Source organism: Heloderma suspectum, chromosome 2 (genome assembly GCF_057233095.1).
Source record: "Heloderma suspectum isolate Gila_16-S chromosome 2, 16-S_ref, whole genome shotgun sequence".
NCBI lineage: Eukaryota > Metazoa > Chordata > Lepidosauria > Squamata > Helodermatidae > Heloderma > Heloderma suspectum.
In genome coordinates, this window is record NC_139459.1 from 51,569,755 (window position 1) to 51,581,615 (window position 11,861).

The 11,861-nt window shown below is 41.4% G+C and overlaps 1 protein-coding gene across 3 annotated transcripts; it reads left to right on the plus strand.

Annotated features, from left to right (window-relative positions):
• On the plus strand, positions 1-7,244 carry AK6 (adenylate kinase 6). 3 transcript variants are annotated; one of them, XR_014787637.1, is made up of 6 exons: positions 1-123; positions 1,099-1,191; positions 3,992-4,050; positions 4,153-4,298; positions 4,444-6,673; positions 6,810-7,244. XR_014787637.1 is itself a non-coding variant. In XM_084833552.1 (5 exons), exons 1-5 carry the CDS (start codon positions 96-98, stop codon positions 4,631-4,633), a joined length of 516 nt encoding a protein of 171 aa, XP_084689678.1. In that variant the 5' UTR covers positions 1-95; the 3' UTR covers positions 4,634-7,244. The 3 variants fall into 3 exon arrangements, 1 of the variants encoding a protein (XP_084689678.1); XR_014787638.1 differs by having other exon boundaries at positions 4,444-6,221; XM_084833552.1 differs by having other exon boundaries at positions 4,444-7,244.
• The last annotated feature ends 4,617 nt before the right edge of the window (positions 7,245-11,861 follow it).

Sequence of the window (11,861 nt, forward strand, 5' to 3'; positions counted from 1 at the left end):
GACTTAGAAAGGGATGGTAAAGGCCCCTGGGAAGGATTCGCACGTGTCTTCTTCGTGACAACTTTCAGGGCGTTCGAAGAGACGGTACAGTGAACATGAGGAGACCCAATATTCTGCTCACGGGTAAGAATAAGAGGGGGATCGTGTTTGTATTACAAGGGGCAAGCAAGCAAGTAAGCAGCTTTAGTGAAGACATAAACTGGGAGACCCCAGTAAAGAAGTAAATAAGCAGGGGCTGTGGAAGGAGTGTTAGGGGAGAGCAGTGTTTTGCAAGCAGGAAGTCTTGGGTTCAGTCTTTGGTATTATCGGTTAAAGTTTTCTAGCAGTAAGGCTGGGAAAGACCTCCTACTTGATACTGGCAATCTGAGAATGCAATCTGAGCAGACAACATGGTGCGAAATGAACCATGGGCCCAACTCAGGTCTGGTTTACACATGCAAGGAAACGACGTGATAGAATGGATTGCACCATTGGAGGAGGGGTGTTCTGGTTTTGGATGCTTCTCCATGTATGCTCGTTTGTTTGAGACACCCTGCAAATTGAAAACTAGCACAGTGCTTTGCTTGTTTTCTGGCTTTGTATTTATAAGGCAATTTTAATATAGGGGAGCATTCAAAATGTGATGCATCCACCTGCAGTTGGAAGGCGTGCAGTCCATCATTCAGCCCTCTTATTTTCTCTTGTACAGCACTCTTTATTGTCTCCTTTGCTTCATGTGTAGACCAGGTCTAATTGGTCGCTCTTTCCAGGTATAGATTCTCTCACATGAGCCATGAGGGCTAAAGCGATTACAACTCATAGGGCGCAATCCTATGCATGTTGAGACAGAAAAAAGTCCTGCAACACCCAGCATTCCCCAGGCAGCGTGGCAGGCTGGGGCAGGCTGGGCGTTGTAGGGCTTTTTTCTGTCTCAACATGCATGGGATTGTGCCCTTAAGGTCCAAAATGTGCATGTTTTAAATAGCATGTTTTCAGTTGGTTTGCTTGAACTAAGCACATTGGCTGGGTCTTTCAGAGCAGTTTCATCATGAGGCTGATCACATGTTATTAAGTCAGCGCTACTTTACTGTTGTTTCTTTCTCGTATGTCTCTTTGTAGGTACTCCAGGTGTTGGTAAAACTACATTAGGCAAAGAAATCGCTGCAAGAACAGATTTGACTTATATTAATGTGGGTGACTTGGCCAAAGAAGGTAATTCACAATATCTAGTATTTTATCTCACAACATCTAGTATTTTAAATCAATATAGAATTTATATAGACGGACAAGTAGATCTATCTATATCTTAAATATAGGTTTCCACATACGGTTACTATGTTTGAGGGAATAACATTCTATTTTAGACATGCTGGTTTATAATAATTGTTTTGGAATTCCTTGAAATGTCTTAATTTCATGTTATGTGTATATGACTAAGGTGCATCTTATCCATTTATTTAGTTGAAATTACATAATTAAGTATCCCTTGAAGTCTTTCCTTTAAATTAATAATTTGAGAGCTAATGAAGTACTACAAAAGATTAGAGATACTGATGTGATCTCAACACAAAGTATACTTTCAGCATGGAGAAGCATTTCTCGGAGGGCAGGAGGAATCCTGAATAATGTGGTGTAAGGATTTTGTAACCTATCAAATGGAAATGTGTGCATCTCCATCATCTCCTTGGTGAATCAAACAAGATTGAAGGCTGTGTATATACTAGACATGTGTACAGTGTGATCCTGAACTTGTTTACTCAGTAATAAGGGTGAAATCCTATGCATGTTTTGACAGAAAAAGTCCTACAACTCTCCTACATAGTCCTACATAGCTGCCTGGGGAATGCTGGGAGCTATAGGACCTTTTTCTGTCTAAACATGCATAGGATTGTGCTTTAAATACCCCACTGATTTCAATAAGATGTAGTAGAGAGTAAGTGTGTTTAGGATTACAGTCCTAAGTTACCTAAGAGGACAAGCCTGTGTATCTTTGGGAAGAGGCTGTTCTGTCTGTATTAACCAGGCAAACAAGAAACTCAATAAAATAGTTGGTTTTATAACTGGGGTACAGCCCTGCTAGTAGAGCAGGAGGAGGAAAGATACCTCATAAAACACTGTTGCATGCCTTAAGTTGATGCATGAAGTGTCCTCCATATGGAAGGATAAGTCTGCCAAGAGAGAGCATGTTCAATGAAACAGCAGCACACCAAACTTAGAGACACTCTGTTGGAGGGGAGACTCTTCTTGCTGCTTATGAAATGCCATTCTGCATCCTGATCTACTCAAGCAGGATTAGTACCATAAGGACTGCAATCCTAAACATATTTATTTGGGAGTAAATTCCATTGAAATCAGTAGGGCTTATATCTGAATAAACATGGCTTAAAGATTAGGTTGTATATTACCTTTGAGCACAGTATGATAGCATGTGAGTTAGCAGGTTGTTCTCCAATGCTCTTATCTGGCAGCTAAAAAATAATTTTTGGTATCTATTTTTGCCCCTATATTGGGGGAGTTTGTTTGTTATGTCTAAAGAGAACCATGTTTTGTTCAGTCTTAACCAGCACTTGTTTTCTTCTGTTTCCTTTGAAACAGCATAGATAGTCCTGGAACAGTGTACCTAAAGGACCATCTTCTCCTATATGAACCTGTCCATCTATAATGGCCTTTCCCAGCCTGATGCCCTCCAGAAGTTTTGCACTACAACTCCCAGTATTCCTGACCATTGGTCATGCTGGGTGGGGCATATGGAAGTTAAAGTCCAAAACATCTGGAGGGCCCCAGGTTGGGGAAGACTGGTCTGTAAGATCTTTCTTAGTGGCCCTTCTTCACATACTCCTTCAAACACACACACAACACTATGAAGATTAGGCTAGTGGCTACCAGAGCCCTCACTGCTCAGAAGCCCCTGAACTTCAAGGCTGCTGAGATTCCTATGTGGGAGGAGCAGCGGAGGCAATCTTTGCCTCCCTGTCCTCCAGTCTTTGATTTTTTGCTATATGTGCTGCTTTGGAGGAGGAGGGAAGGAGGCTGGTGGAGGCTCAGGATAAATCGTATCCTGGCCTCTCCGGTCTCCTCCCCTCTCTGCCCACCAGAACACTCCTTTTTCCCTCTCTCCGAGGTCAGTTTTCCAACTTTGGAGAGGCAGCCAGCACGGTTCTCTCTGTGCTGGCTGTGAGGGGCTTGGACAGGCATTGCATCTCTGACTGCCCCTTCTGAGGTCAGAACGCTGTCCCCGATCTCAGAAGGAGCTTTCTCAGCCATCCTATGGTCCCTAGGACACTAGCTCAGAGACCGTAGGATTGCTCTCTAAAGGTGCTTTTATAATTCGTTTGAATTTGAATCGTTCTGTTTTTATATTGTAAGCTGTATTGTATTGCAATTTATTTGCTTTTTAAATTTTTGTGTTTATTTGTTGGTTTTTATTGTTTTACCTGGTCATTTTATATCATGTTTCTATTTTTGTTTGTTTGGGGGAGGGGTTAATTGTTTCTTATCCTAAGCTATCTTGAGGCACTTTTTTTTTTTTACCAGGGATAGAAATAATTGCTTAGAGTGATTTTTTTCAATGGCAACATTCTGTATAATTCTTTTTAAAGTAACATGGAATAGCCATTCTTCTTCTCAGTATGGGGCAAAATAAAGAGGAACAAAATTTAATCCCTGTTGTAGAATGCGGACATTAAAAAGTTAAGTGCTTTACTGCTGAAGTTAATGTGCAAGTGAACTACTGCTCTTTGAAAGGGAACCTGTAAATGTATCCTTTGATACTTATGTACATTAACAGTGCAGTCCTATGCATGTTTACTTGGGAGTAAACGCTATTTAATTCAATGAGGCTTACTCCCAGGAAAATGTGTAATAGGATCACAGCCTAAAGATAATTTCTGAGTAAAAGTGCATGGGATGGGCTGCATGGAGGTTTTTGAGAGTGTCTGAATAAGTAACTGATATAAAACGGTTTTCAATGGTTTGATAATGATAATCTTCAAATTTCTTCCTAATTATTCAGGAGAGCTATATGAAGGCTTTGATGAAGAATATGAATGCCCAATTTTGGATGAAGACAGAGTAAGTTTAAGTTCAAAGTCTAGCGCAGTCGCGTGTTTTGTTTTTGTTGCTAAGAATCCATGGCAACAAAATCCTGGATGGTTTGTCTAATTTCCCTTTTAGGTAATCGATGAAATGGAAGACAAGATGAGTGGTGGCGGTGTTATAGTTGACTATCACAGCTGTGACTTCTTTCCTGAACGTTGGTTTAACATAATATTTGTGCTTCGCGCTGAAAACTCATTCCTATATGACAGATTGGAAAGCAGGTAAATCAGTGCTACAAATTAATTGCTATCAAGATTCAGATTAAGACAGAATATCTTGTTAGTGCACAGTCTCAATTTTTATTTTTACCTAAAATATGCCCCCAAATTATTTAAGTGCTTTTGTCTCATCTTTATTTTTGCTTAGGGGCTACAAAGGAAAAAAGCTTCAAGACAATATTCAGTGTGAAATTTTTCAGACTATATATGAAGAGGCCATGTCATCTTATAAGGAAGAAATTGTACATCAGTTGTCCAGCAACACTCCAGAGGACATGGAGCGGAATTTAGATCAGATTATACAGTGGATTGAACAGTGGATAAAAGACAACAATTAACTTTTGAATATATGAATTAAGAGACAAAACAGTCATAAAAATAACTTTATTCCAGTAAAACTGATGGGCTCTCACATAATAAACTACACTTGTTATTTCAGTCACTGAGAAAACAATTGTTGCCTCTCTAAGAAAATCAGAGAGCTCTGCGGGCTCATGTGAGCACAGAAATCAAACATTAGTTGCAGTTGAGAATTTAAAAATCTAAAATGCAGTTAGGAATTGGGTATCTAATACCCTCTTTGAAGACAATTTTGAAAAGATGAATAGCAAACATGAATGCTCTGGCTGTTGTGGCTACCAGCATCTCCATCTCTGTACAAAAACTGCTCTGGACGGTTATAAGAACCATTCTCAAACAGAGGGACTTAGTTCATGAAAGTAATCCAGGTGACTACATTATTTATATGCGATAACACTTTAATGGATTTATGTGTATTTTTCTTCTTTCTAACGGTTGCATGCATTGATGGCTGATGGCTATCTACTAGCACATGGAAACTGCTGGCAAAATGGATTTCCCCTCCCCCTTATGTAAACTCCAAATCTGCTTTGCAGGGTTGGGGGACCCTCTGGAGTAGATTTGCAGGCTGTGGGAGGGGAGAAAGGGGAAGTCCTGTTGCATGAAAGGAGGTCTGCTCACACAACATTGGATTTAACCCTAAATAAGAACTCGGAGCAAGCTTATACTGTGAGAAAAGATGCTGAAAGCGTAGTTCTTGATCAGTTTAGGTGGTATCCATCAACGTTTAGTGATTATATCTCTCCAGTCCCAAATGGCAATGGTACTTTGTACCATTGGCGAAAAACACACTCTTAAATGTTATTGATGAGATACCTTAAGGATAGTCAGGTCAACAAATATCTCTTGGAAGTCTGTTCTATATGCTAGCTGAATTATATTGGGTAAGAAACTGAAGTTTTACTTTTTCCATATGAAGAAGGGGGATTACACTCTTCGGTCAAAGACATATTCTAGGAAGTATTTCATGTGAGGAAGCACAACTGTTTTTCCATTCTTTCTTTGCAGAAAAATCTGAATTTGTTTTAAACTCTTAGGTTTGTGTTAGAAAGTAAACTTGTATTTTGTCAAAATATAGTTAAAATATTTCTAATGTTGAAATCTAACTGATTTTTTAAAAATAGTAATTTACATACAATACTGCAGTGTGTAAGGCAATACTGTAGTATCTGGAAAAGCATCATACTTTGCAAGTAGCAACGTTTTTTGGTTTTTCTACTTTGCACTGAGTACATTGCTCCCTGGGGTTTCTTCTTTGAATACAGTGTGTTTATAAGAATTGCAATAGATATATATAGTTTGTATTTATTGTAGTGTCTTTATAGGAATCGCATCAGGTATGGTGGCATTATTATTTGGGAAATGCATACACTGAATGCCCTAGTATTTTTGAGATAATCCTTTGGCAGTGATAAAGTATTGCCTTTTACCCTGTATGATTAAAGATGTTTTTGAAAAGGAACCTTATTCCTGTCTGATAAAAAATATAGGCAAAGATCTACTGCACTAAAGCTGCAATTCTATGTGCACTTACCCAGGAGTAAGTTGCATTAAATAACACCTTATGTCTGAGTAAATATGATTTGGATTTTACTATTAAGACGCAATCCTATGGGTTGTGCCCCGTGTACTCGTAAGCCCCTGAATTTTGGAGGCCTACGAGTATCCGATGCAGAGTGGGAGGTGCCTTGCGCCTCCTGTGCTGCATTTAAGCTAGACCAGTGCTTTTGACCATCTAGCAGAGACTTCAGGGTGCGGGAAGGAAGGAGGCTGGGGTGGTGATAGGAAAAGGCGTAAGCCAGCTGTGCTGGTCTCCTTCCCTCCCCACCACCGGGAATGCCTCCTTTCCCCATCTCTGCGCTCCGTTTACCGAGCACTCTGTGCTGGCTATGAGGGGGCAAGGAGCGTGGTTTCCTGTTTATGAAGTTGGAGCCCTGTCTCCAACCTCGTGTCCAGGAAACCAAAGAAACCTATGTCCCCCGACACTGTCTGGGGGGGTACAGGATTGCTCTCTAAGGGTGCAATTCTATGCATGTTTAGACAGAAAAAGGTCCTACAACTCCCAGTGTGCTCCAACCAGCCATATTGGCTGGGGCATGCTGAGAGTTGTATGTCTTTTTTTCTGTCTAAACATGCATAGGATTGCACCCATAGAGTATTATGACTTAATTGCTGGATCAATATTTCAGATACTTTATTCTGCAACGCTATGGTATAACACAATCACCCAGTTTAGCACAAACACTTCATGTGAATAGAACATTTGTTCTGTGCCTGTTGAAATGTCATTGTTTATAGAACATTATTTTAAGGAAATTTTACAAAAGGCATTAGAATGTTGTGTAAGCACGCATATATGAAAATGATATCTTTCAGTCTATTGTTTTCCTAACTGATGACTTTTGGCTTGAAACTTGTATCCTTTACTTTAAAAACTGTTGGAAATGACTCTGTACTTACATAATTTTAATTTACGAGAAAAATGAGGCCATAATTTGAAAGCTTTTTTTTAGAAAAAGGGGTGTGCATTTTATGGTAGTGAACATTTAACTTTATATACATGTAAATCTATTAAAGTGCCTTCTATTATATTCTGTAACCAATTCCCTTTTATATGGTGTTCTTTGAGGTGTCATTTGTAGCCTTTTTATGTTCCACAAATCTTCTTTGTATTTATGAATTACGACTTACCATGCAACATCAGAACAGTGCTGTGGCTGAATCAGTATCTCGTCAATTTCCTATCTGTTAAAACTAAACAAGCCCCTAGTGCAGAGCTTTCCAAACTTTTCATGTTGGTGACACACTTTTTAGACATGCATCATTTCGTGACACAGTAATTCAGTTTTACTAGCAAACTGGAGGTTAAACTAACCCGTTATAAGAGATACAGACACATACATAAATTGTAATAATGAAATGTATGGGGATAGAACATATCTCATGAAAATCTTTCATTTATATTTTTAAAAATATGATTTGTAAGATAATAACATACATTGTTGTCATTTATGAGTAACAGTATGTAAATAAGTGCAAGAAAATGTGAAAAATAAAATTAACTAAAGTATTTACAATACATATTAGGACACATAGGCCCAGGTAGGAGCTCAGCTGCAAAAACACATGAAGTAGAGAAGCAAAAGTCCAACAAAAATGGTGTAAATATATATGTCTCACTGCAAGGCTATATTGCTGTAAATATTTGCAATGCCTATGTCCGGAGTCCAGTTCCAGCACTCTCCGGTGGTATACTGCCAGTGGGTGGTTAATCCACAATTACAGCAGAGTAAAAATAAAAATAAATGGCAGAAATCAAATTATAAGTGCCACGTGGTGGCTGGCTTGCTGTTTGCCACATTGGGTTTGGGAGGGTGGCCTCCCTTCAGCCAGCAGCAGGTGCGTTGACTGGGTGACAGGCTGCAGCTGCGCTCGCCCGGGTGATTGGGAGCACGCTGATTCTGAGGCTTCTGGCCTCCACTGAGCTCCGTTCCGACTGGCCAAGACGGCAGACGGCCCGCTTGGTGCAGTCCCAGGCGGCATTTCCACCCACGCGCTACTCTGGCCTGGCCACGCAGGAGCGCGGTGCAGAAGTCCATGAAGGGCGCACTCGAAACCTCACAGGGCCAGGGGCCGCTGGCACTTCACGCCAGCGTCAGCCAAGCTCTGCTCCCAGGGCGGCGCCTCCCCTCCCCTCTCTTCGCCCCGCGCCTCTACCTCACCATACTGCTCCAACACCGCCAATCACGTGCGTCCTACGTCAAGATGCCACATGATCCTAAAGCATTTAATGTTAAAGCAGCTAAGCCTTAGCTGCTTTAACATTAACTGCTTTAGGAAATTTCGGGGGAGGGGCCGAGGGAAGCAAACACGAGTAAGGGAGCTCCGCGGTGCCCTTCCGCACAATTTTCTGCATTTCGCGTGACACACCTACACACTGCCGCCGACACAGTAATGTGTCGCGGCACACAGTTTGGAAAGCTCTGCCCTAGTGGAAGAGGTAACGTTGACATGCACTGAATATATGTAGTGGGGAAGACTATTAAGTGGTGGAGTTCAAAAGCAAGAAATTGCAAGTAGATAAATAGGTACTGCTTCGGCGGGAAAGGTAACAGCGTTCCGTGCACCTCGGTGTTCAGTTACGCCGGCCACATGACCACGGAAGCGTCTTCGGACAGCGCTGGCTCTTCGGCTTAGAAATGGAGATGAGCACCACACCTTAGAGTCGGACACGACTGACTGGGGACACCTTTACCTTTTTACAGGCTTGTGATGTGTAAGGCCAGAGGTTCAGTTCCTGGTAGCCATAGGTCAGCCTTCCCAACCTCTCAAGATGTTTTGGTTGTTGCCTCCCATCAGCCCTATCAGCGTGGCCAGTCTTAGAGGGCACCAGGTTGGGGTAGGCTGGACTAGTTTCAAAGAATCGGGTAGCTGAGCTGTGAGAAGCCTTTGCCTCTGACTAGCGAGTACTGTTGCCAATAATGATATAGATGGGCAAATGATCTGATGATATAAGGCAGCTTTATATGATGTCATATCTGCTGTAATTGTATGAATTTAGAGAAACTCCCTTATAAGATCTTGTATAGGATTGCACTGCACATGTGTTCATGTTCCTCAGATGTCCCACTGTTCAATACACGGTCCCTATTTGTATTTAGGAATGAAGCTTTAAAGTACTTTGCAATGCAATTCTATATGTGTTTACTCAGAAGGAAGCCTCATTGAGTGTATTTTTCATATTTATATCATCCCAATAACAAAAGTTCTCTGGGGTCCTTACAATAAGAGTAAAACAATGATGTACAAAATTAAAACCATTGGGTGAAATCCAATGTTGCACAATGGGACATACCTCTCAGAAGCTTCCCACACCCTATCAAGAATGGTTCCAGAGGGTTCCACAAACTTCCAAAACAGATTTGTTGGGGGTGTAGTAGGGAAGGAAATCATCCCCCTCCTAATCACTGACAGAAACCATTCTGTCAGCAGTGGGGCTAATTGTATACAGCCCGTATACTCTAAATACAGCATAAATCCAGAAGCAGAGATGACAAAATACTAGAATAAAAACTCGCAGCAGCACCCAAAATTTCACAGATCTTGAAACTCCAGAAATAATAAATCTATACATCACTAAAAGGTTTTAAGATTTAAAAACTTGGGAAAGTAAAAAGGTCTTTGGTGCTGAAAGAACCAAAGATGCCCACTGAGACTCTCAGGAGAGGGCATTCTAACAACAGGATGCCACCCACTGAAAAAGCCACCTCTCCCTGGTAGTCACCTGCCATAGAGGCCCTGAAGATCTTGGTGTCCAGGTACGTAAATGTGGAAGGAGACAGTCCTTTAAGTAACTTGCCCCCCAGCCATTTAGGGTTTTAAAGCCAAAGCCAGCACTTTGAATTGGGCCTGGGAACCTATTGGTTGATGCAGATGACAAAACATGGCTGTAATATGATTGTACCATCTAGCTCTGTTAGCAACCTTACTACCCTATTTTGGACCAACTGATGTTTCAAAGGCAGCCTTGTGTGCAACACATTGCACGAATCCAACTGAGAGGCTACCAAAGCATGTATAACTGTGGTAAGGCTATCTCTGTCCAAGTAAGGTCACAGCTGGTATATCAGCCTAAACTGATAGCTTGCCAGGTATTAAGATTGGTCAACATTTTCAGACTTCATGTGAAATGTAATAGTTTATCTGATAAACAAGATCATAAGTTTATGTTAATGTATAACTCTTATCAGATATACTATTGTATTATTGATCTTGCAGTATGATCATATTTAATAAAAACATTTCCTAAACTTATAAAAAGCATGCCTAGACACAAGCTTCCAGTAATGGTGCTGGATCCAAAAGGGGGAGTGCAATCCCCATCAGAACAGGTTGAACACCTATCAACTGGGCAGACAAATGACCCAAGAAGAGTACTCATCTGGATTTAATATATTGGCCTTCATCCAGTCCATTAATGGGGCTTACTCCCAGGTAAGTGTGCATAGGATTACAGCCTTAAAGTGAAAGTACATCCTCACAAAACCCTAAGAGGAGGTCTGCTACTTTAATTTTAGTGAACAGAGGCAAAGAACAACAGGAATTGTTCAGTGAATTGGCTTTGTACAGAGTCTACAGCTCAAGAAATAATTATTCTTTTAACCCAGTTTAAGTCTATTACTAATTAATAGGCCACACCGCTATGCAGAGAGACTTGCACTTATGTTAGCAATACACACCTTAAGTATATTCCAGATTATGTGATGTTTTAGAACCCTGCAATCAAGTTAGGGAAAGAATCAGCCCTTCCTGTCTTTTCAAGGTATGTTTACACATGGAATGACAGGTCTTGTGAGGGTGCAGGAAGGGAAGGCATGTTAAGCAACAACAAAAAACCAAAATTTCCATAGTTTTATTTCAGCCCAGTGTGTTTTGGACCCCCCATCCTGCACACCCTTTTTCTGGGGCTAATCTATAAAAATAGAAACACAAACACTTATACCTTAATGCAGTTAAGAACATCAATGTTTTCATTTTTAAAATGCCCACAGGCGCATGTAAATATGCATAGGATTGCACCTTTAAACACAAATGGATGCCTCTCTTATAGGGCAATTTTAACCATGATAAAACACTAAATTTACACATCCCCAAGTGAGTCACAATCTTCCAAACTGACAATTTTTAAGATGGGGGGAGCAATCCTATGGCCGCTAGTCAGCGGCTAGATGGCCATAGGATATGTGGTTTTCCAGGAACTGACCTCAGAGCCGGGAGAACCGACCTTCCCCCCCTTCCGTGCTGCCTTGCAGGCAGCATTGAACAGCCCTGCGCTCCGTGCGCCGAAGAGGAGTGTGGAGCAGCCAAAATGGGGCGTTCCGGGAGAGGGGAGCATTCCAGGGCAGGGAAGGTGGAAATGCTGGTGCGACACATCCTATGTGTCATTTGGCAGTTTACTCCTCCACTCCCCCTTCCCCCTGCTAGACAGCCAAAATCACCTGTCTAGCCGCAAATGCAGGGTAGGAGAAGTGCAGAGGGAAAGATCCCCTCCATGCTTCTCCTGCCTTGTATTGGATAGGTGGCCGCCTATCCCCATAGGATTGCGCCCTAAAGGTGTAATCCTATGCATGTTTAGACAGAAAAAAGCCCTAAAACTCCCAGCATTCCCCAGCATGCTGGGAATTGTAGGAGTTTTCTCTATCTAAA